A 25,109-nucleotide genomic window follows, 5' to 3' on the forward strand; every position below is an offset into this window, starting at 1 on the left:
CAGGAGAACGTCAGGCGACTCTGACGGAGCCGAAGGAGGTTTTGACTCACCTTAGTCCCTCTGGCTTTGTTGTTGAACCAGAAAATATTGACCATGGTTCCCACAGAGGAGGAGAAGCGGAAGATCCAGGAGGCCCAACTGGCCAACCCGAACCTCCCTTTGGGGTCAGCCGAGCAATTCCTGCTCACACTCTCCTCCATCGCGGAACTCCCGGCTCGCCTCCAGTTGTGGACTTTCAAGCTAGACTACGAAGCCCTGGAGAAGGTACTTGGGCAAGTCCCCGGTTGACCAGGAGTGCAGAGCCAGACCTCAGGGCGACCCTCCCGGCTAGCTCGCAGGAAGAATCCGCTGGCTAGCAAGGAAGGGCAAGTCCAGGTCAACCTGGCAGCCGAGCGTCCGTCTGAATGCGAGGCACTTGTCTGGCCTTGCTGCCTGGCGTAGTCGGTAGGTCTGGAGACGGGCTGTCACTCCACCCCATGCCTGTCTGACCAGATGGCTCTTTTCTGAGTCCTCCCTTTTCAGCGTTTGGGTACCTTATTTATTTTATTGATCAAATTTATTTGCCGCCCGTCCTGAGGTTCGGGTGACTCTGACTGGAACCCTTTTCTTTTCTTTTCTTCGCTCCAGGAAATTGTAGAGCCTCTGTTCGACCTGAAGCTGGGCATGGAGCAACTAGCCAACAACCAGACCTTTCGGTGTATCCTGGCCACCCTTCTAGCCATGGGCAACCTCCTGAATGGCTCCCAGGTGAAGCATGACATGGCTGCCTTTTAGGAAGGCCCCGTGCCTGGTGTCAGACCTGCCCTCGTCTGATTTCCTAGGAAAGTAAAACTCTCAACTCCCATTTGGTTGGAGTGAAAAGGCACTTTGACCAAGAGACGGTGATTGCAGTAAAGTCAAGTGGAACCTAAAATCTAGATGTCTAGCTTCCCCTAATCCTCCCCCCCCGCCCCCCCCGGTGGTCTGCCCATGTGTGGCCAGTCTGGCACTGCCGGGATGCTTTGGGAAACGCTGCGGTGTTCGTGCTGGTGAAGTTCCCCTCTCAGGGTATACAGCCTTGAAGACCTCGGCTCTAGCATGAACCGGATTCCAAGCTTCCTCACGTGTCAGTCCTCCCTCCCAATTTCCCATCCTAAAGGGATAGAGCTTTATGGCCTGTTTGTTCCCCCTCCCTTCCCTGATCGATGGCAGAACGCCAGCAAGGCGCCAAGCTGAAGGGGGTGGATCTGACACCTGGCTCTGGCACTGGATCAGACTGTATCTGGAGGTGATCAAAGCCTTTTCCCCTGGTCTGTCCTAGTGAAGTCTCCGGGATTGGGGGCTGGTTTCTGAGATGGGGCGCGAGGCCAAAGCCTGCCCAGGTGTCCCTCCCATAGCTTGCTCCTTAGAGTCCTCCTAAAAGTCCTTTTAAGACCTATTCAGGATCAAAATAGGAGCATCTGAAGGCCACCCAGCTCTTTGTGGACCGTCTCTGGAGCGACTCCCCCAGCACCTCTGGCACTTACGAGGTTCCTTGTTTCAGAGCCGAGGGTTTGAGCTCAGCTACCTGGCCAAAGTGTCGGAGGTGAAAGACACCGTCCACCGGCAGAGCCTCCTGCACCATCTGTGCCACTTCGTGGTGGTGGAGTTCCCAGCCACCACAGACCTCTACTCGGAGATCGCGGCCCTCACTCGCTGTGCCAAGGTGAAGGGCCTTTCCTTCCCCATTTTGCACCCGGGAGGCTGAGGTCCGGCCCAAATCCCACAGCTCCCGTCTTGTCTCCTCAGGTGGATTTTGAGGAGCTAGCAGAAAGTCTCCTGCAGCTGGAGCAGCGGTGCAAAGCCTCCTGGGAGCACCTGAAGGCCATCGCAAAACATGATTGCAAGCCGGCACTCAAGAGCAAGCTGCTGGGTTTTCTGCAGGCCAGCACAGAGAAGATAGGTCTCCTTAAGATCGTCCACCGGCGGGTGTTGAACAGGTCTGTCTCTGGATGCTGAGTAATGGCCAGACCCCGTTCGCTCGCTCGCTCGCCCGCCCGCCCGCCAAGAAGGGCTTCTGTTGTCTGTATGGCCATCAACAGAGCAGTGTTCCGCTTAGAGTCAGACGCAGCTTCCCACAAGCAAATGGCGGTGGGCCTTGGAGAGGACACGGGCGACCAAGAGGAGGCTGAGCTTCTGTTAAGCGGAACTGATCCCTGGATTGGCCACATCGCAGCAAGATGGTGGCCCTGGGTTCCGTCCCCGAGGCAGCTCCCTTTAAGGGCAGGGTTGTCCAGGCCGGAGGGAATGAAGGCGCTGAGGACAAAGCTCCTCACAATCCGCTCGTCCCTCAGTTCTGGGGGCCGGAAGACCCTTTTCTGTCCTGGGAGATTCATTCTGGAAAGGGTCGGGTCTCCCGTGGAACCTCCAGACCGGAACATCCTAGGAAGATGAATGCCCAAATATTTCAGGAACGGGCGGTGCAGTTTTGCACATCCCTGAGGTGAAACTATCCCATCCTTAAAGACCCTCCCTCCAGAAAACAGCCTCCCCCCCAGTGGCATGGCTACAATTTGACCACGTGGTTCAGGGTCTGGGAGTCTTGAGGAGCCTGCTCACCTGGTGGCCCCAGCACAGACCTCGGTTCAGGCCTGGGCTATATGTGGATGGAAGCTGGGGCTCCCCCCAGAGTGTGGGGGACCTGCAGAAGCCGGTGGCTGTATGAAGTCAGCCACGCTGCTTGCTCTCCTTCTCGGCTGTGTACCCGTCGCCCCCCGTCCCCCGCCACTTTCCTTGGTGCGTTTGTTCAATTTGGTCTTTTGCTTATTTTGTAGTAATTGCTCTTTGAATGTTAAGTTGCTGAATATCCAGTTTTAAAAGGACCTTCATCATGCTTGAAAGCTGTAAAATGAGATGGGAATGTAATCTCTGGAGTGAGAAGAGACCAGCCAGGCTGCTCCTGGGGGGATTTTCTGCCCAAGGGCTGCAGTCTACCTCTCCCAGGGGGAGGACAGCATTTTGGCTTTTCTGCTGCTCCCTGCATCCTTCAGCCCCCACTGGGGGGGAGATTAGGGCTCCGTCCGGATCCGGCATCATCTTTTTGGGGTCCCCGGAGGTTCTTTCAAGGGAAGAGACGGGGGGACACTTGAGCAGGTTCTTGCAGTGTCTTGGAGGTCACAGGCCAGTCTCTGTGGCAGTGCCACCTCGGACCCACGGACAGCAATAGCACTTACATCCCACGTCAGAGCCAGTCTCCTGCCCCCAACAATCTGGGTCCTCCTTTTACTCACCTCAGAAGGACGGAAGGCTGACTCAACCTGGAGCCTGGTGAGATTCGGTCAGCCAAATTGCTGGCAGCCGGCAGGCAGCACAAGGAGCCTGCAGTACTGCCCTCTCGCCACTGAGACACCGCGGCTCAGGCTTTCTCTCTCTCTCCCTCTCGAGGTTCCGCTCCTTTCTCCTGTTCCTGGGTTACGACACACACTCGGCGCAGAACATGAGAGTTACCAGCTTCTGCCGGCTCCTGCGGGAGTTTGCCCTGGAGTACCACACGTGCCGAGAGCGTGTCCTGCAGCAGCAGAAGAAGCGGGCAGCCTGCCGGGAGAGGAACAAGACACGAGGCAGGATGATCACTGAGGTGCGAGTCACCCAAGGTGGCTCAAAAGGTGCAGCGGGACACGGGCGCACAAAGAGGCGATCCGTCTGTGTCCTCTCCCCCCGGCCCTCGGGGCTGTCCTCACGGTGGCCCAGAACAGCGGGAAGAGGCAGAGCCGCCACGGGGCCTGCATCCGTGGGCGTCTCCTCTCTTTGCAGATGGAGAAGTTTGCTGTGGCCAGCAAGATCGAAGGTGGCTCTCCTCCTCCTGCAGTGCTATCAGCCAGTCCAGAGCAAAAGGATGAAGCCAGCCACAAGGACATGACCAGTTTGCTTGTCTCCCCAGCAGAAGGCCCCGGGCACCGCTCTCGCGCCAGCAGAGGTAGGACGTAGCCCCGGGGTGGCTGGCACAGGATTTGGCCTGGGCAGGACTCCTTTGTCTGGGCTCTCTGGCAGCTGCACACGATTCCCCGCCCCTTCCTGCTCCTTTCCGGTCCTTCCGGATGCCTCCGTTTTCCCCTCCTCCCTTGGTAGCTCCCAGCGTCCCCGGGGATTTCAGGTCCTGTTAGCTGAATTAGCAGGAGCTCCGTGCCCTGGCCCCGGGGTGGCGACATTGGATGGCATGAAATGAAAATGGAGCGCAGGGCAGCCAGTGCCAGCCTTATGGGAGGGGAGAGAAGCCCCCCCCCCCCGAGGGCATTCCCACTCTTTACCTGGCTCTCTGTAGAGCAGCAGGCCCCGTGTGCGCTTGGAGCCTTCGGTGGGCCTCCTTTGGCCAGGGAGGAATTCTGCAGGTCTGTCGAGACCGCTGGGCAGGCCCATAAAAAAGGGGGCTTCCTCTGTTTCCAGGTGTTTGGGCTCTTATTTCAGGGGAGCCTTTTTCTCGCCACAGAATTGGGCCCGGGGAGGATCGCTCAGACCCTTCTCCCAACTGGGTGCTGCAGGTCCCACCCGGCTTATCTTTAGATGGCAGCCCATTCTGGGGAGAGAGGTCAGCAGGGCAGAGGAAGGAGGCGTCCCCAGGGCAGACGGAGCCTCGTCTGCTGGAGGAGGAGGTGGGGGGGGCTGAAGGGGGCACTGCAGTTATGTGGAGAGACGAGATGCGCTGGCTCAAACCCCCCCACACACACACGCACGCACACAGAAGCATGTCAGCAACTGCCCCCACCCCTCAGGAGTGTCCCCATTTAGGTGCTGGGAAGCCGAGCCCTGCCGGAGGGTCCACCCCCCAGGAGGAAGCTGCTGGCTCTCCCGAGGATGCTTCGGAGGAGATCATGAACCGCCTGGTCAAGTCCGTGACCCAGAGATCTCCTGCACGCTCAGGCCCCGCGAAGGAGCGCCGGCGGTCACGCGGGAACAGGAAGTCCTGTAAGAGTTGCCTGCTCCGTCACTTGGGTGGAGGCCAGAGGGGGCTTCTGCTGTGGCCCCTCACCCTTGGAGGGGGGGGGCGATTGATGTGGGGGGAGAGGTCTCCCTGCCCCTCCCCCAGGGGCTCCGGGTCCCCTCTCAGAGCAGGCCCCGCCCCGCCAAGAGAGGGTCTCCGCGTCTCCCTGACCTTTCTCTTCCCTCCCTTGCAGTGAGGCGGACCCTGAAGAGCGGCCTTAGCGAGGAGCTGGTGCAGGCCCTGGGCCTGGCCCAGTCAGCCAGCGTGGCCGTGTGAGCAGCAGCCCCCTGGGGCCGTGCCGGAGACTGGAAGAGGCCGGAGGGGGGCTTGGGGAGCCTTTCCCCTTCAAGAGGCTGCCTCCCTTCGCCAAGAGGGGCTGGGGGGTCCTGTCTGGCCCCTTGGGGAGCAGCCTTCGCTTGGCCAGCATGTCGGCCTGGGTGCTTGTGTGGCTGCTCCTGCTCAGGGCTGGGCAGCCGAGTGTTTCGGGGGGCTGCTGTCCTGCAGTGGGGAAGGGGCCGGCGGGGTGGCCTCGTGGCCCTCCGAAGCCCCAGAGGGAAGGGCTCTTCCTGCCCAGCCCCTCCGCCCAAGGACAAACCCCGAGGCCTGCCTGGCCTTTCCTGGAGTTCAGCATTAGAAACGAGAAGTAAAGGCTGCTCTGGCGGATGTGGGGTAGCAGCCGCGTGCCTCTTCCCCTGCCCCGCCTGCCCGCTACATTCTCAGTTGCTGCTCGTGAAGCGTTTTGGAAAGTGAGCTGTGTGGCATTCCTCCCCCTCCCCCAGAACAGAAAGCGGCTGTTGGCTGGCACGCACACACACACACACACACGCACCCCGCCACCTTCTTCCCCAACAGCATTTCCCCACCCCCGCACACACACACACACACACACACACACACACACACACAAACCCCTGAACTTTGGGGCCCAGCAGCCCCTGAGAAGGACTCCAGAGAAACCAGAACGGAAAAGGAGGTGCCGGATCTCAGGCCAGGCCAGCGCGGCCCAGGCTCTGCTGTGGCCCATGGCACCCATGGCATTCTGGAGGGGTTCAGGACACACACACACACGCACGCACACACACACCCCTCCTTGAGTGGAAAGCAGCCAAAGAATGTAAAAAAACGTGCCGTAAGATAGGAAAGGTGGCCGGAAGGGTGCACCCTCTTGCCCTTGGTCCAGCCGCCTGGGCTTGGCTGCCTCTGGTGCTTTAAGCGCCCCATGTTCTGTTTCTGAGCAACCCTCCATCCAGTGCCACTTCCGGCCTCTCTCTTGACTTGTTTGCCCTTCTTCACATGTTGGTTTTGCAACAGGATTCGCATGTGGTTCTTTCTGTGTGTGACCACAGTGCCTCTGTTGTGCTGGGGCCTCCCTGTGTATTTGGTCTGCATTCATCCCGCCTTCAGTCTGCAGCCTCTTCGGTTATTGTGTGCAGGCGCATGCTCACACACACACACACACACACACACACACACACACACACTTTGAAGGACTCGTTTCAACCCCATTCAGCAACATCCTTCGTTACCAAAGGAAGACATTTCATTATACATTCATTATTTATTTCTTAACCTCAACTTCCCTGCAGAAGGACCGGTAGCTAGGGAGCCCTTTTTGCACCTCTTGGCCAATGTTCCTCCTGCTGCTCCCCACTTTTGCCAACTTTGGGGGTCTCAGTTCCTCCATCCGTCTTCCTGTCTTCAGTAAACGTCCTTCAGAGATCTACACATTCATCTTGTTTTTCACCGTTCCTTTTTGTCTATTAAATAAAGCTACTTTGGTTGTTAATGATCAGTTTTTAAATTCATATTCCTTGCTGCACCATATCGTGTGCGTATGTGTATGTAATGTCCCCAGCACAACATACTTGAAATGTCAGATATTTCTGAAAAAGCTAAATATATATGCAAGAAGCAACCCAAAAGGCACCAGGCATTTCTGCTCAAATCTGAACTGTTCCTTACGCATTCATTGATTCATATGCTTAACTTACACCACGTGCCACTATTGCTATACTAAGCAACCAGCCTTCAGGTCTTTTCCCGAGAAAGAGTCCATAATTCAACATACGATCTTCATTGTGTGAGATGGGAGCAGTTGTAGCTCTGGGCCACCTTTTACCATCAGAAAATCCAGGGTTGGATGCACCAGAGTTTCTTCAGGCTGTTCTGCTCGGCTGGGCTTCACAGGGATGGCTGGTCCCACCCTATGATGGGGTGGCTTACAAGGGTGTGGAGGCAATCTGTTAATGAGTAACCTTTGGTGGCATTGTTGGCTTGAGGACCGGCAAAGTATTCCGTAGCCGTTCTCCATGCTCCTCCCGAGCCCTGCCTTCAACTTCATTCCCCACTATTGATTTAGTGCTGGCAGCAGCAGCAGCAGCAGAGAGCGCCAGGCCGTCTCCCCTGGGCCCTTTAAGTTCCCCTCTTGTGCCGTTTGCACAAGGCCAACATGGGTTCAGGGTGGGCTGCAAGGGCGAACGGCCCACCAATGGCACGGGAGGGGCTCCTCCGAGAAGCAGAAAGAGCCCCGGACTGGCCATTGCGCCTCTTGTCCTTGGGCCAGTGGCTTGAAACTCGCCCTGGAGGAATCGAAGGCTGAAGGATGACCAAGGCCTTCCCTCCAAGGTGGTTGAGGTCTTCCTACTCCCCGATTGCAAGGTGTAGTTGATGTTTTGATTGCAAACATCTGTGGGCTCTGGCTTGCTTGGTTTAGTGGCTGTCTGCGTGCTGTCCGCTGGCCTTACAAGAACCTAAAGTGCAGGGAAGAGCAAAAGCGGGGAAGCAGACGGCAGCTCCGGTGCCAGAGCCACCCAAGGAGGAATCTGGCGGTCGCCCCAAGGCTCAGCCCTTTCTCAAGACACCAGAAAAAGCGGAGGGTCCCCTCTGCCACGGAGAGCCGAGGCGTCTTCTCTGCTGCGCTAAAGCTTCCCTCCCGCTTCGGCTGAAGCATCTTCCTGACTCAGGTGTCGAGAGAACCTGGCCGCTTCCCTTCCTTGGCTTGGCAGGGCCCTCCAGTCCCCCGCAACGTCTCAGCCAGCGGTCGTCTTTGTGGGGTTGAGGGTCCCCCACTTCTGGGTGGGAAGCCGCCTGCAAGAAGGGCCGGGGTTTCTTCGCCCTGGCTTCATTGTCAAGGTCTTGAGGTGTTAGGCTTCTTACCCAACCGGTGATGGAAGGGAGGGCCAAAGGTAGCAGCCCTTTCTCACCTTGGAATGGGTGCAGCTTCCCCTGAACTAGAAACTTGAAGACGGAGTGAATAGTCCTCAGAATGTAGTACTGGCTGCGGGCTACTTCTGCTGCCTGCCGGCCGTTCGGCAGTTCAAACCTCACCGGCTCAAGGTTGACTCAGCCTTCCCGCTTAGAGGGGGCTGTGAAGCACTGAAGCGGTATGTCGATCTAGGCTATGGCTATTGCCTGGCTGAGACCCCCGTGTGAGGTTTCAGAAGGTCCCTGACAAGGCCGTAGGCTTTTTTTTGCGCATTGTCCACATGGCCACACCGGCATGCTGCGGACAGGCACTGCCAGCTTTGCCTGGTGACCAGGAGGCTGACCAGTCCTGGGGAGCTCCTGAGACTGAGGCGCATGGGTGGCCAAGGGGAGAGACCCGTGTCCAGCAGGCCTGCTTGTTCTCAAGTTATGTGAATTTGGATTGAAATGCGCTAATAAAAGGGGGGGGAGGGGTCTAAAGTGAAAATGCAGGTTGTTCAGAGTGTTGTATGTGCAGCCCCTGAGGCCATGGAGACGCTGACCTTGAAATGGCCTGAACTGGCATTTTCCCCTTAAGCCTTTTAGTAAGACTAACTGGTTTTGAGTTGTTCTCTCCCTCCACCCCACCCTGCCAGCCCCATGTTTTGTCAACAGCTCCTTAAGGGAGCACCTTGGCCAGCTGGAACAAGCCGGCCACCTGGAACAGAAGGGCACCTGAAGGTGAGCAGCCTGGCTGATATCCCAGGAAGCTCCCCGAGGCCTCGGATGTGATAGATTTGCTTGGGGCATGAGAGGCATTCGGCTTAAGTGGGCCTGGGTGTCGAGTTCTGTCAACAGGCCTGCTTCTTGCCTCTTGCTGGGGCAAAGATAGATTCTCTCATTGGCCCCAGATTGTTTTGTGAAACAGGTGCCTAGGCCAACCCTTCAAATCCTAGAAGAGTCACTGAGGCCATGGAGGCTCCCTCCACAGTAGCTGTTAAGGCTCTGCTTGACCTTACCCAATGAGGAAGAGTCCACCATGGTTTTGCCACTGTTGGCTGTTTTGCTGTGTTGTGCCCCCTGAAACAATGAATTTCTGGGTGATACAGAACCATCAAATGCTAAAGGAGATCTTAAAGGCAACTGGTCAACCATCTGTCCTGAGTAGCTTCTTCAGCAGATGGCCACATCTCCTGAGGCGGGTGGTTCTATTGCTGAAGAGACCTGATTGTTAGGGAATCCTTCTTGGTGTCTGACAGACGTGAATCCCTTGTCATCTGGGTACCATTCCTTGCCCCGATTGTTGGACCAACTTTAAACATTCCTTCCCTATCTTCTGACACACAAAGACACGTTTCCCCACGATTATCAAAACAAAAGCGAAGCCTATGCAATAACTCCAACTGTTCTTCACATGGATTTCCCTCTAGGTCCCTTGTCAGTTTGGTTGCTCTCCTCTGGACAAGCTCCATTTTGCCAATTGTCCTTGAAATGTGGTGCCCAGAATTGAATGCAATATCTCATGTGTGGTCCACCCAGTTCATAATGGAGAGGAATGATCACACTGGACCTGAGAGCGCTTGGAATTCATTCAACAGCAGAGCCATTAATGTACACTTGGTGGTGGGTACAGGGGTTCAGCCAGCCCAGTGTTTATTTAATGGTTCAGAGTCCAGCACATGTTCTGGTCTAGCATCTCAGGGGAGGCTTTATGAAATGCTGAAGTCAAAGTACTTCATGTCCAAGGCATTTCTGTGGTCAACCAAACTGGTCTCGATAGCAAGAAAATAGATCAGATTGGTTTGACATGACCCACTCTTGATAATCCCCTCCTGGGTCCTGTCAAAGTCCACAAACCAACTGCTTAATCATCTTTCTCGTAACTTTGCCTGGTATTTGTATCGGTCACACCACTGCAACACTGTGAGTGGTCCTGGGTGCTCCTTGTTGTGGCCTGGGGCTACTGCCACTATGCAATCTGCATTGGCTGTGGGGTCTCTACCTGGCTAGGGGCCAGGTTATTTGAAGGACCCTCTTCTCCCAACCAGACCCACCTGGCCCACCAGAGGGGAGGCAGGGAAGGTTACCATCAGGGGGGTGTTATAGGTGTCTTAAAATGAGGACTGATAGACTGAGAAACAGTTCCTTTTCCAAGGCAATCATGGTCTGGAACCAAACAGCACGTTTGTGATTTAGTCCTATGTATAAAGTGGCATTTTTAAACTAAATTAATATACGTTTTAAATTGGTTTTAGACTAAGTTTTTAATTATTACTATTATTTCTTTAATTATTTTAATTTTTAAATATTCTGTAGTGTGATTGTGATGTGGTGTCTGGGGCACTGTGCTGGAGTAGCTTTCAAATTTCATTGTATTTTGAATGCAATGACAATAAAGCCTATTCTATTCTATTCTATTTCTATTCTATTCTATTTCTATTCTATTTCTATTCTATTCTAAGGAGGTCCAAGGCGGGACCAAGAAGAAGAACCTTCTCTGTGGTGGCCCCCTTCCTCTGGAACATCCTCCCCAGGGAGATAGATTGACCCCAGTTGGACTCTTTTGCAAGGCCCCCAAGACCTGCCAACAGGCCCAGGGACCCCAGAACAAGTGAACTGCTTGCTTGTTGTCACCAGAAGGATGGAGGGTTATCGTTTTCTGTAATGGGATTTTATCCTTTATCCCAGAGTCACTGAGAGGGAGTTGGGGGGCTATATAAATGTTCTTAATATCTGAGGGACCACCTCTTTCCTTTGGTTCCTGCCCACCTGCATGCCACATTGTGGGACCCAGGAAGTGGCCATCTCTACTGCAGCCCCAGCCCTTTGGGATGATTTCCAGATATCTAAAGCCTGGATGTCCTCCCTCCCTCTCTGGCCCTCGATGGGCATCTGGCTGACCTTCCTGGGGCCTTTCCTGGAGATTGGCAGCATCATGGCTTCCTCCGCTCCAGGGCACAAGCTGGCACCCTCCTCTGGGCACGCCTCACAGCCTCCTCTTCCTCAGGCTGTGGCCACGTTTTTCTCTCATTACTTTAGCAACATCCTTAGGCTAAGGACTGGACTGGTGATGCCTCCTAAATAGCTTTCTTCAACCTGATTTGCAATTTTTGATCAGTTGCACTGAGGGTGTCTTTCAAGCCAACGAAATGTCCACTTAATTCTCATTCATCCTACTAGCTTATCAGCCAATCATGAGGAACTTTGTCAAATGCTTTGCTAAATCAGGAGGTCTTATGACTGCGGCTTCTCCACAATCCATCTAGGACAGCGGTATCAAACTCCATTTCATTGAGGGCTGGGTCAGGATTGTGTTTGACCTCGGGGAGCCAGGAGGGAGGCGTGGCCAGCCCAGCCTCACTCGTCGAGGCTCCATTTTCAGCCACAATGGCCTCCTGTATCCCTCTGCCAGCGAAAAGGGAGCCCGGGGGGGACCGCATGAGGCCTCCCCGAGCTCTGTTTTCTCAGGCAGAGGATTGCAGGAGGCCGTCGTGGCCGAAAACAGAGCCTGGGAGGGCCATGCACAGCCCCCCCCGCCCCGAGTTCTGTTTTCCCTGGCAGAGGCACTGCAGGCCAGTCCTTTGCTGTTTCCAGGGCAGCCGCGCAGGCTGGATCCAACCCACGGGCCTTGAGTTTGGCACCCCTGATCTAGGAAGTAATTAGTCAAACAACCTGGCAAGACTTGTTCTTGACAAAACCACACTGACTTCTTGTGCTCACAGGCTGATCTCTAGACTCTTCTACTTAGGTTGCTTGATGGAGCTCAGCTTAGCATCCTCCTTTCCCCACTTTTCAAATTTCCAGGCATTAAATCTCTGCTCCAGTCAAACTGCCACTTCTGCCTGTTTCCCAGGATTTTTCCATTAAATGCTTTGACCGGGACTTTAGCTCCTTTCTTCTTTTTCGTTTGCATGTGATTTTGCTCTGGAGATTTGAGCAGATTCATAGTAAAGTGCCATGACCCCGCCGCCTCTCTTTCTCCCATACAGTACATGCTTCAGCCCGGGGTGGGATTCAGCCAGTTCTGATCAGTTCTGGAGAACTGGCAGCAGAAATCTTGAGTAGTTTGGAGAACCAGCCAATCCCACCTCTGACTGGCCCCGCCAACCCCATCTCTGCCTCCCATTGAGTCCCACCTGATCGGCTGGGCATTTGGTTGCCCTGCACAGGAGAATGGAGCTGGAAAGCAGGTTAGTGTGAATGGAGATTTTGCTACTGCAAAACCTTCCCCTGCCACGCTCACCAAGCCATGCCCACCAAGCCACGCCCACAGAACTGGTAGTAAACATTTTTGAATCCCACCACTACTTCAGCCCCTTAGAGATTCCTCATGACACTTTCTCCCTTGGGACCCCAGATGGACAAGAGGAGGAGGAGGAGGAGGAGGAGAGAATAGAAAACAGAAAACAGAATACAATAGAACAGAGTAGACTTCTGAAGGCAAGCTGGTTAATTGTTGTCACTATTAGGAGAAGGAGAAGGAAGAGAAGGAGGAGAAGGAGGAACTGATGTTCTTGTCAGAAGGAATCCAGCCCACATCTAAGGGTTTTCCAGGAGCCTGCAAATGTTACACTGAAGCCCCTTTCATGGTTGTTTGAGAAATTAGGGATAGGCCATAACATTGGAGAAGGCCCCCCCAAAAGTGGGGGGGGGACCTAGGTCAGTTTGAGGGATCAGCTAGGCAAACTCCTGGAACAATTGGTTAAGCAGTCGGTTTGCGAGCAGTTAAAAAAGGAATGACTTGTTTGCAAGAACCAAGGACCCAGCAGGGTTTCCCAAGATATCAAATCTAATGGTTGTCCAGTCTAGTTCATGTATTGGCATCTTGGCCTTGAACTTCTAAGGTGGCTCTGTTGAATAAAGACGATCAGGTCGATTCTTCATTCAGCAGAGTCACCCTTGAAATTCAAGGCCCAAATGGCAATACCTTAGATTGATATGGAGCTAGTTGAATAGTTGTTAATCCCACTTGAAGTTAGAGGGAAGTGGTCAATATGGATCTCCACTACAGGCCTTGTGATGTTTAATATTGTTATAAATGACTTGAACAAGGGATTGGAAAATAAAATTATCAACCTTTCAGGTGACAAAAAATGTAGTGCACTCCTTAGATGAGAGCATCACGATTCAGGAGCACCTTGACAAGTTGAACTGATGTTAGAAACCAGCAGCACAAATTTCAGTGGGGATAAGTTCAAATGGACTGTGGACGGGATGTGGGGGGCAGTGCAAAGCAGCTCTACCTCTGAAAATATCTGGGGCAACTGGTGTGGACTGAAAGAGAAACTTGGGCCAAAAGTCTGATGCAGCTGCAAAAAGTTCTTTTTTTGTCTGACAGAAAGAAAAGAAAAGCAAATGCAAATTTGGGTTGCATCAACACAAGTAAAGCATTAAATCAAAACTCTACTTTGATCGGGCCGCACCTGGGTTGTCATGCCCTGTTTTGGGCACCACATTTTAGGAAAGACATTGACCAACTGGCATGTGCCCAAAGGAGAGCAAAGAGTCTGGAGAGGAACAACTTAAGGGGAAAGGAGGGAAGTGCTGGGCCTGTTACTCAGAGAGTCGTGTTTGTTGTTTGCAACTCTCTGAAGGGGAATCCGGTGCCATGCAGGGCAGAATTGTTTGCACTGGTTTGGCAAGACAGGACACAAAACAATGAGTTTCGATTTCAGTCCGAGCGAGGAAAAAAGCCAATCCCGGCTCAGCAATCACCCAGGCCGGGGGAATCTGCAAGAAGCTGGAGGGCCCCTGGCGGTTCCTGTGCCAGGCAAGGGTTCCATTGCAGCTCCCCTCTTGGCACAGAGAGGCTCTCTAGATGGGGCACCCCCAAAGCAACTGCAGCCCAAAGGAGGGTCCATACTGGACAAGGCAGCATGAAAATGAAATCAGCCTGATGTTAGAAATGACCTTGTTGAAAGACTTCAAGGGAGCCATTCTTTAGAATAGAAAGAGCCGAGTCTAGCTTCACTGTAAAACTAGAATTCATCCGTGCATTTAATGCTGCTTCTGGTTGCTCAAAGACAAGATTGTCACCTCCTCACCTGTCTTCATTGGCCCATAAGTGCAAGAATGCTCTTTCCTGCCAGAAACTCCTGTGTGAACGGGCGCTGCTTGTGACGTATTTCTCTCCATCTCTACTCCTCCATTTTGTTTCACTCTATCGTGTAATATACACACCCTTTGTACATTGGCTTGCATAATGGTTCTCTCGGTGTGCATCTAATGAAATCTAGAATGATTCTTGCTGTTATAAATGGGTTTCTACTGTGTAGGAAAGTCTGACCGTGGCCCAGTCTGAATGTGCAAGAGCCCCTTTGCAGACGACGGAAGACCTGGGGTGGATTGGGAGCAGCCTGTGTGGGAGTCTCAGGGGAGGGGTCTGGAATGGGAGGAAGCACCTTGGTGGTGGAGGATGGGTTGTGGGAAGATATGATAGGAGGCTGAGGGTGGGCTGCTTTCAAAAAAGAAGGTCTGGCAGTGTCCTTATTCTGCTTCTCCCCGCTTCTCAACCCCAGAAACTTCAGGTCAGCAGGTTTTCAGAGTCCCTGGCTTTCAGCTGCTGCTGCTGCCAGTCTACAATGAGGGGCAGCCTGGCCTGGGTTGCCAAGGCTGGGCTGGGTGCAAGGACGGGTTCCCTTTTCGGAAATGTGCCCAACTGGGTTTCGGGTGTGGCAGCAGCTGAGACTTCAGGGCAGGGGTGAGGGTGTGGCAGATGTCCTCAGCGAGTCTCTGATGGCTTTCAGGAGCACTGCCCCACAGTTGCTGGACGTGAGACCCTGTCCCTTAAGTTGGGCTCTGGTGATCAGCTGAGACTGTGGATGTCGTACCAGCCTCCCTGCCTCAGAGCAACCTCCCTACCCGAGTTCCTCAGCTCTCTTTCTGCTTGGTGGCCAGAAAGTTGCCCAGGCTTATGAAGGTCCTGGAGAATTTCAGTCGGCTCTTCCCAGGCGTTGGGTCTGAGATGGCTCCAGAGGTTTTGGCCTCCATGACGGTCATAGATCACTCCCGGCTCACCCAGAGCCCAATAGGGGACAATACCCAGACACCTGTTTTGCAATGGGCTATGGCAATATTAACATTAACAAATACAGCAATTTAAAAATAAAACAAAATTACCAGCACACCTTCTGCCATTTATACATGGGTCAAACAGATCTTTTGTGCAAGGAACGCTAACCAGCCTCCAGTCTGAGACACGATTGCATGAAAACCATGTTTTCTTTTTCCATTTAAACTGAGCTCAGGATTTCCATCTTTTTTCAATGTGTTTCTCGTGTACTGATAACTAGAAAGGGAAGAATAAGGACAACGTGAAAGATCCTCAATTCTCAGATTGAAGGACTAACTAGAAGGACAGAGTGTGTGTTCAAGAAGGATTCACTGACATCTACCTTCAGTTCCTTCTGTGGGCATAGTTTGCAAATTCACTGTAAATGTTTGGCAAGGTTTATAGATGTCATGAACAGCTAAATATTTAGCACTTTGGGGATCCAGTTTCAACCTGCCATACCAACGCAAGGACCTTTTCATCATTCTAAGGTTTTTATATGGAACTCCATCTACATGGAAGGAAACATGCCGTGGGATGGCACAAGATTTGGTCTTGGGCCCAGGACTCTTCAACATCTTCATAAATGATTCTAGATGAGGGGATAGAAGGGGAACTCAGCAAATTTACAGACGTCACCAAGCTTGGGAGAGTAGCTTTGGAGGATAGATTCAAGATACAGAAGGATCTTCACAGATTTGAGCATGGGGTCTTATTTGAGAAGATGCAGCTCAGTGGTGGGAAAAGCCAGGTCCTGCACTTAGGCAGGAAAGATCCAATGCATGGCTGCAGGAGGTAGCTGTCTCAATAGTAGTGACTGTGAGAGGAAGCGAGGAGCCCTACTGGAGCACCATGGTAGTATGAGCCAGAAATGTGCTGCAGTTGTCAAAAAAGCCGACGCAATCCTGGGCTGCATGATGAGAGGGATAGTGTCAAGACAACAAGAAGTGATAGTGCTACTTTACACCATACTGTGAAACAACAGTTTCACCATAATGCATCCAAATATGGTCACTGTGATATAAAAAAGATGCTGAGACCCTGAAAGGTGTGCAGAGAAAAGCAACAAAGATGGAGGCTAAATCATATGATGAATGGTTGACGGATGTACGTTTATCTAGTCTAATGAAGAGAAGGACTAGGGGTTATATGATAATTATCTTGAGGGGGTGTCACAGAGAAGAGGGGAACAACCAGTTCTCCAAAGCACCTGAAGGCTGGACCAGAAGCAATGGGTGCAAACCATTCAAGGAGAGACCCAACCTAGGAGGAGGAGGAATTTCCTGACAGGGAGGACAATTAACCAACAGAACAATTTTGATGGCCAGAGGTGTGGATGCTCCATCACCGGAAGGTTTCAAAAATAGACTGAGCAACCCTTGGACCAGGCTGGTATAAGGTCTCCTGAACAAGAGTTTAGACGTCCGAGATCCCAGGATTTTATGTTCTATGTTCTTATCCTTTTGAATTATAAATCAATTCTTGCTGTAACAAGTTCTAAAGAAATGATTGGTCTTGAGAAGCCATACTTATCCAATCATTCATGTAAGTCAGATTTCCAGCCATTCTGGTCGAGTAAGAAGCCCAAGCGTTGATTGACCAAGAATATAGGCTCTTTTAGGAAGAGACATTTGTAAAAGCTGAGGAGGACCTTTGTCAATGCCGGCCTTCCTTGAACATCAGCCCAATTCTGCTTGTTCTGCGGAAGACGACCAGAGGGACTTGAGGTGGAGGGGCAGGAGAGAGGCGGGACCTCAGCTCTAGGATTGGCAATCTCCTCATGGGTCACCAGAGCAAGGCGAGTGAACTAGGACCATGATGTCCAACCTTTCCACCTTGCAGACCAGGTGGAGGGGAGAGGAGATGATGGTCTGGTGTGAGCAGTGGGCCTGGCACTGCATTGTGGGCTGGGGAGCCCTGAACTAGAACACGACTGGTTGACTTTAAAAGCTTTGTTTTCTAATATAAGCACCCTACCTTTGCTCGCTTGGAATATAGAATAGAAATAGAAATAGAAATAGAAATAGAAATAGAAATAGGAATAGAATAGAATAGAATAGAATAGAATAGAATAGAATAGAATAGAATAGAATAGAATAGAATAGAATAGAATAGAAACAGAACAGAACATAGAAATTAGAATAGAATAGAATTCTTTATTGGCCAAGTGTGATTGGACACACAAGGAATTTGTCTCGGTGCAAATGCTCTCAGTGCACCTAAAAGAAAAGGGAAATTATTCTCTTGGGGAATCTGGAGTTAAAAATGACAAGGTTTCAACTTACTTCCCTCCTTTTATAGACAAGGCTGCATTCCCTCAGCTTGACTGTTGGATCACTTCAGGGCCACAGATCATGGCTAGCCATCCATCTGATCAAAAAGTTCATTTCTATGACCCTTCCATTACTGTAGAGCTTACAAGAATCTTATCAGAAAAAAATTCTACAAAATTACCCTACCCTTCATATCTAACCTCAAAACATCTTGGATCTTGATACAGCTTTGCAAAGCCTTCCTTTCAAGTTCCAGCTACAGTGCAACTTGTTAACTGTTTATTGTCTGGCTAATAACTCTTTTGGTAACAGCTGCTCTGCCTCAAGCCAATAGTTGTTTTATAAATACCTGGATCATTTTAAGAACTGCTGGTAAGTGGAAGGTTTAAGAAGGTGGAAGGTCCTGGTTCAAATCACCAGGACCAGATAAATTACACCCCAAGATTCTGAAGCAACTGGCAGACATGATCTCAGAACCACTGAACCATAATCTTTCAAAGATGCTGGAGCACTGGGTAACTGCCAGAGGATTGAAAAAGAGCGGATGTACTTCACATCTTCAAAAAAGGGAAAAAGTGGGTCCAGGAAACTACAGATCAATCAGCCTGACTTCAATACCTAAGAAGATCCTGGAAAAGATAATCAAGCAATGGATCTGCAAATACCTAGAGGCAAACAAAGTCGTAACCAGAAGCCAATATGGGTTTGTCAAAAACAGATCTCACTCGATAAATGTTATTGCATAGGTTGACAAAGTGACTAAGTTAGTGGATTAGAGATGCTGTGGATATAATTTATCTGGACTGCATTTGATAGAGTAGACCACAGCCTATTACTTGATAAGATAGAAAAATATGGGTTAGATAGCATCACTACCATAGATAAGATTCACAACTGGCTGACAAACCGTACTCAACGGGTAGTCTTTAATGGGTCTAAGTTTACATGGAAGGAAGTAAACAGCAGGGTACCTCAAGGTTCTCTCTTAGGCTCAGTACTCTTCAATTTCATAAACAATCTAGATGAGAGAATATAAGGGGAACTCATCAAATCTCTAGACAACATCAAGCTGGCAGGAATAGCCAACCTCCAGAAGATAGGCCCAAGATGCAGAAAGATCCTGACAAACTTGACACTGGACCTTATCTAATAAAATGAAACTCTATGTAGAGAAAAGTAAGATTTTACATTTAGGCAAGTAAAATCAAATGCACAGGTATAGAACTGGTGGTACCTGGCTCAACAGGTACCATCTGTAAGAGGGATCTTGGAGTCCTTGTGGATAAATGCTTAAATATGAACCAGCAGTATGCAGCAGCTGCCAAAAAAACAGTGCAATCCTAGACTGAATTAATAGAAGCAGAGAATGAATATAGAATGCAGAATATAGAATAATAGGGTTGGAAAGGACCTTGGAGATCTTCTAGTCCAGCCCCCCGCTCAAGCAGGCGGCCCTGCCATTTAAAATAAATGGCTGTCCAGTCTCTTCATAAAAGCCCACCATTTCTGAAGAGAAGCTGTTCTACTAGTTAATTGTTCTCACTGTCATGAAATTTCTCCTTAGTTCCAGGTTGCTTCTCCCCTTGATTACTTTCCATCCATTGCTTCTTGTCCTGCCTTCAGGGGCTTTGGAAATCAGGTTCCCCCAACTTTCTTGTTTAGGGCAGCCCCTCAAATATGGGAATACTGCCACCAAGTCACCCCTGGTCCTCTTACTCACTAGACTAGACATACCCAATTCCTGAAAACATTCTTTGTATGTTTTACTTCCAGCCCCCTAATAATCTTGGTTGCTCTTCTCTGTACTCTTTCCAGTTTCAACAACTTTTTACATTGCGGTGATCAAATCTGAATGCAATATTCTGTTATCTTAACCAAGGCATTATAAGGGTTATCCAGCACGAAGGAAGGGTCATTCATTAGTTCAGAGCGGGTAACATCAACGTGCTGGTGAGGGACATATATTAGCTGGCTCTCACCCAATCCTAGATGTTTTGCAGATTTGGAAGGAAAAAACAGACTGAAGCTGAATCTCAGCTGTCCAGAGAGGAGCTTTAAAGCCGGTGGCTCCCCTGTCTTTCCTGCAAAGCAACCATACCCTTCCCAGGCCTTCCCTTCCACCGGAGCCATGCTGGGCTTTGGGTTCCCGGCTCTTTAGTCCTCCAGGATGCCAAGACTGCAATTGGGCCTCCTCCCCGTCAGCTGCCCACCCAGCCTTTTGCTCCTCCTCCCAAGGGGGCCTTGAGCTGGCCCTTTCAGCCTTTGGCTCTCACCCCCCCCGCCCCCCGGTCCTGGCCTGTTCCCTTCAGATTTCTAGCCACCTCATTTCCCACTTGCGGTTCCCTTCCCCTCCCTGCTTGGGGGGGCCTTGGGCTGTTCCACTTGCAACCTATAAAGTTTATTTCCTTGTCTATGCAATTGGCATTTGGTCCGTATAAAATTACATTTTACAGTTTTCTTTTATTGCTAATAAAAAAGTAAATAATTTTGTTTCCTGTTGCTATTAAATACAGAAAGATTGCAATCTGGCTGGGGATGGCGGGGAGGCCAAAGGTGAACTCCTCCCAACTGATAATTGTGGGCAAGAGTGTGTGCATTGTGGAGCAATGAATGGCAGTGCCCCTCTTCACACACGACACACTGATCTGGGTCAAAGAGCAGGGGAATGTTCTGTGGGAACACCAGATGGGAGAGGAGATCCATCCCAAGAAGCCCCCCCCACCCCACCCCGCCCATCTACAGGAGTCAAATAACTCCACCCCGGTAGGCCTGCTGCCCCAGGAACAATCCTAGCCAGCCAACCAGCCCAACTCAAGTGGGAGAGGAACAGGCAGGGAAAAAGTTGGCATGTTGTCCCCAAGGTGCTTTTTCCCCAAAAGCAGCTGGACTTTCTTGGTTTTCTTCTTTGAAAATGTTTAGCTTCAGAACTGAAAAAGCTTCTTGGATGAAAAGCTAAATGCTTTCAAAGAAAAAAACCAAGAAAGTCCAAGTGCCTTTTTGAAAAAGCACTTTTGGGACAACCAGGAGGATTGAGAAGGTCCTTAGACAAGTGGGCTGGTTCTTGGCAGAACTCGTGGCATCTCTGAAGTGGCCGAGCCCAATGCATGGCAAAGAGACTTGCTGTCCTTATGTGCCCTGGAGAGAAGTCCGTTCCTTCTTCCCTGCGACAGCCCTTCCAATCGCTTGGGATGCCTCTGTGCTTTCACTCAGCTGGCACCCATTTCCTCTTCTTGGGGTTTCACCTCCAAGCTGGTCACTTGTTCCAGTTTCTCAGCATCCATCTTGCAAGCCAAACCGGACACAATAGCCAACATAGATATCACTTTCTGTGAACTTGACACTGTCTCTCTGTTGCTGCATCCAAACCTGCATTGGCTCTTTTGCTGCGACAACACACCACCGCTATTAGGACACCCAGGGCTCTCACAGGTAACACCGCCAATGTCCCAATTGTTTTTGTTATCTGTGCATCCAGAGTTTTCTATCCTACACGGGGCCCAGAAGAGAAATTCACAGAATGCCAGTGCATAGTTTCCTCCACATGGAAACAATGGTAAAGGACCACATGTTGACCATGGTGTTCAGCCCAACTGTAAATTTATCGGGTGGTGAGACCATTCATCCCATATTATTCCACTTTATCAAGATGAAGGCTGTGGTCTACTTTATCAGATGCCTTACTGAAACCCATCCTCAGTATTCTCTTGGTCTGCTAAACCAGTCACACTGTCAGAGAAAGCAATGATGTTTTTTTAAAGAATTCCAATAATGACACCAGCCAGTTCCTTTAACTCCATTTGGTCAGCAGGATTTGATTCAGGACAGCTAAGCGTTCTCTCACTTCCTCAACAATATTGACTTCGATTTCTCTTTTGCAACCCCCTCCCCGAGTTCATGCTGGTGTAATTATTTTTAAATTCAAGAGGTCTTCCGATTATCTGCTTTTGCTAGTCTGCTCTCTGCTCTCCATTTTTTAACTTATCCCTTTTGTTTCTGTTTCTTAGTGAATTCTTTACAAACAATAATGCCAGTTTCATCAGCTGTCTCCCATTTTTTCTCTTTGATATTATTTGGATCTTAATTTTTATCTTATTTTTTAGAATTTCCAACCCTGCTGAACTATTTATCACTTCAAAGTTTCCATCCATGAAATCCTTCCTACTGTTTTTCATTTACCACTAACCTGACTACCTTTCAGTGTTCTCACTGCTTGCAATATGTTGAATTCTAAAATTACATAAAATAACGTAGAAACACAGAGTTGGAAGTCTTCTAGTCTGACCTCTGCTCCAAGGATATCATTTCAGGCAAATCTCTTCTTGCAACCCTCCAGTGTTAGAGCATCCACAACTTCTGGAGGCAAGTTGTTCCACTGATTAATTGTTCTCCCTGTCAGGAAATGTCTCCTTAGTTCTAGGCTGGATCTCTCCCTGATAATTTTCCATCCATTGCTTCTTCTCCTGCACTCGGGTGCTTTGGAGAATAGCTCGACCTCCTCTTCTCTGTGACATCCCTCAAATATTGGAACACTGCTATCAAGTCAGCCCTCTTTGTAAGCCGAGACATGTGGCTGGGAAAACAGCTGTAGCAATGTGGTGGCACACTGTGGTCCATTTTAAGGTCCTAATTTCATGGCAGCAAGGATGGTAGAGGAGCCATTTTCTTCTCCACCCCTTTAACATCTCAGCAGGCAGGTCAGAGCTTCTCTGGATACAGCAGTAAATCATTCTAGGAACATAAAACACACATTGTGTGACTCAAGGGGGAGGCTCTGATAAATTGCTTTTATTGTAGATGTAAATCAGCTGATGATAAGATCAGCTACCACAGAATATACTAATCTCATCCTATTTATGTGTCATCTCCAGGGCTTCCACCCATGCGTATTTCCTGTTCTTACATAGCAAGTCGTAAGAAATTGCGGCCTACATTTTGGATGCGTCTGCAGCATTTTGATTGTAGTCTTGAGGGCTCCAGCCTTCACCATTAGTGGTGGACCTTCTTTGAGTAGTCGGGAACTGCCTTTATCTGGAGACAGTTTGGGTGAACCCTTTGTTCATTTTGACTTGAATTCTAGACTGAGCCAGCTTGGATCATGTTTCAGCCTTTTCAAAAAGGCTTGTTTGACTTCTACAGTCAGTGGCACCTGACAATCTTCGGAAAGGCAAAACTTGGGTTGTGGAGCCCTCTGCTCCCAAACTTCTCTATGTGGTCAGAGCCAGGGAGTTTCCATGGCTTTTCCTAGAATAGGTTGCTCCACAGGCTTCAATGAGAATGGTGAAGTCGACCTTAAAGAACTGTATTGTGCAGATTTGGAATAGTTAGCGGTAAAAGGAAATCAGCCGCCGAAGAACATGGTGGCTGGACACTATCAAAGCTGACACCGGCCAGAGCACAGAACAACTCCAAGAAGCAGGGCAAGGTGGGAAGATGTGCAGATACTGGGCCCATAGAATTGCCAAGAGTCGGACATGACTGAATGGATAACGTCATCATCATTATGCAGATGGCACTGAGCCAGCACCCAATGTTCCGTTCTTAAGGAGAAGTACATCAATCCTCTTTCCCTCCAAGATGACACAGAGTCTACTACCTAAATTTCTGTGGAAATGGCGCTATTAGCCCTGAGAATTTTCAGCACATACTTATCACCGCATTATTCTGGACCACCTGGACAAGAAGTGCGCAGATGGTCCTGTTTTGTGGCCATTCCAAGAGGAAGACTGGTTGTCCTCTGGCATCTTAGACTGTTGTTTCACCTCCCACATTGTTATAAGAAACCACTGGAGAGATGTAGCTACCTCAGAAAGTTGCTTCTCAGACTTCAAAGGGGCCAGATAGAAGAAGCTACAAACCCCCATTACTAGCTAGTAACAAGGTAAACTTTCAAATGCTGGTTAAGATCTACAAACTAGAAAGCAGTTTGGGGATCCATGAGCAGAAGAGCCCCCATTTCTTGCAAGTGCTGGATTTTCTGGGGAAACCCTTCTCTGTGATGTGATGTGCAATTGGTGAAACTCGGAGCCTTCTCGTTGCCCACTCTTGCTGGAGCTTCTTCCAGGGTAACTTTCCCGGCCCTGGCATCAGGCCCCCTTCAGGGAGGAGCCTCCTCACGCAAGTTGTTTGGTCCTAACAACTGACAACAGGCCAACACTTTTATTTATTGAATGTTGATTTTAAGCATTCCCTTAAAGGAAAGAATAGACGTCAGTGATGACGTGACGATAAAGATCTCCCCTTCGGGCTATTTGGCACAGCAGTTGGAGTGTTTACTCCAGGACTCATTGGACTCAGACTCCACCTCAAACTACGGATGAAATTAGGGAACATTTCTTTGCAGAAAATTGTTTCTGTCTGATGTCGGTAGCAGGAGATACAACATTTCATAAGCAGCACCCCTTCTCTGAAGCTTCCAACACAGCCAAGTGGCATTTTAGGCCAGGGGGGTAACTTTGGCTTCCACTTTGCTGAAATACTCAGGTTGGGCTGGGCAGCTGCCAAGGGTCTATCAATGCCAGATGCCACCGGGGCAGGAGGCGCAAAGATTACTATCAAGGGGCTGTGTGGGGAGAAAGCATAGAAGTTGATCGGCTTGACAAGGTGCAAGTGGTCCTCTCCCCATCTTGGCTATCCAGAGGAACCGGCTCCATGAAGGCTGGAGAGGAGGGGGAAGAGGCAAGATCCAGTTGGGGAGGGGAGCGCAGGTGCCAGGGGTGATCTCAGGCTGTCATGTTGTGCAATTGTCACTGGATCATCCTTCTGCAATATTTTAATATTTACCTGTTAATGACTATCCCAGGATGTTCTTCTCTGGACAGATCTAACTAGAGAGCAGAGCACAGGCTGCGTTTCCCCCTCGTGCCTCTTCGTTCACAGCACGGAGGAGGAGGAGGCCAGCGGGGATCGCTCCCCTGGGAGCTGAGCTGCCTGTGTCTTGGGAGGCCCGGAGCCCTGGTCGTGGGAAGGCCGCAGCTGTGCAGGAGGGGCCAAGAGTGCAGCTGCGGGACAAAGGGGTCCCTCCAGCCCCCCAACCCGGCTCAGATCGGACTGGGAATGCTGGAGGGGGGAAAAGATTTGGAGGGCAGCCCACCGGAGGCCCCGTGCCAAGGCTGGGGAAGAAGCGCCGCAAGACACCCGGCGGGGACGCAGGGAAGGCATCCCCAGGGGGCTTAAGCCACCAGCCTCCCCCCGCCCGCGCGCCCATTTCCGCAGGGCAGAGGAGCTGCTGCCCCTTCCGGAGCGGCCTCCCCCCCGCCTTCTCCGCCCGGGCTGCTCTTCTCCCTCCCCAGAAAGCCTCCTTCGCCCCTCCCCCGCGCCTCACTTCAGGCCGCTCGGCCCGGCGGGGGGACGAGGGGGGACAGGGCCCCCTTCAGCAACTCCCCGCCGCCCGCAAGGGCTGCAGAGGAGGCGAAGGCCCCGCTGGCTCGGCCGGCCCTCCCGCGCTCCTTGCGGCTCCTGAGGCGCAGCGCTTCCCGGGCGGCGGGGGCTCCGGAGGGCGGCGGCGGCGGAGCCCGGCCCCTCGGCGTCCCCACCCAGAGCGGCCTCCGGCTTCTCCCATTGGCAGCAGGGCGGGACAGCTCCGCCCTCCGCCCCTTTTTGACAACTCCGGGGCCGCTTCCCTCCTCACTCCGTCGGCCGAGGCGCGCTCGGGACAGCCCGGCGCGGC

The 25,109-nt window shown here is 51.2% G+C and overlaps 1 protein-coding gene across 2 annotated transcripts in view; it reads left to right on the forward strand.

Moving 5' to 3' along the window:
- Positions 1-6,722, forward strand: part of FHOD1 (formin homology 2 domain containing 1) — a 34,645-nt gene extending 27,923 nt beyond the window's left edge. For both annotated transcript variants that reach the window (XM_087940276.1, XM_026714348.2), the window contains 8 exons: positions 82-264; positions 628-747; positions 1,523-1,684; positions 1,768-1,958; positions 3,403-3,595; positions 3,772-3,934; positions 4,744-4,920; positions 5,130-6,722. In XM_087940276.1, coding sequence (XP_087796402.1) covers positions 82-264; positions 628-747; positions 1,523-1,684; positions 1,768-1,958; positions 3,403-3,595; positions 3,772-3,934; positions 4,744-4,920; positions 5,130-5,212 — 1,272 coding nt within the window. In that variant the 3' untranslated portion in view covers positions 5,213-6,722. The remainder of the gene's footprint in view (positions 1-81; positions 265-627; positions 748-1,522; positions 1,685-1,767; positions 1,959-3,402; positions 3,596-3,771; positions 3,935-4,743; positions 4,921-5,129) is intronic.
- Positions 6,723-25,109: the final 18,387 nt, after the last annotated feature.

The sequence above is a fragment of the Pseudonaja textilis genome, chromosome 11, assembly GCF_049901715.1.
Source record: "Pseudonaja textilis isolate UNSWEBS1 chromosome 11, rPseTex1.2, whole genome shotgun sequence".
NCBI lineage: Eukaryota > Metazoa > Chordata > Lepidosauria > Squamata > Elapidae > Pseudonaja > Pseudonaja textilis.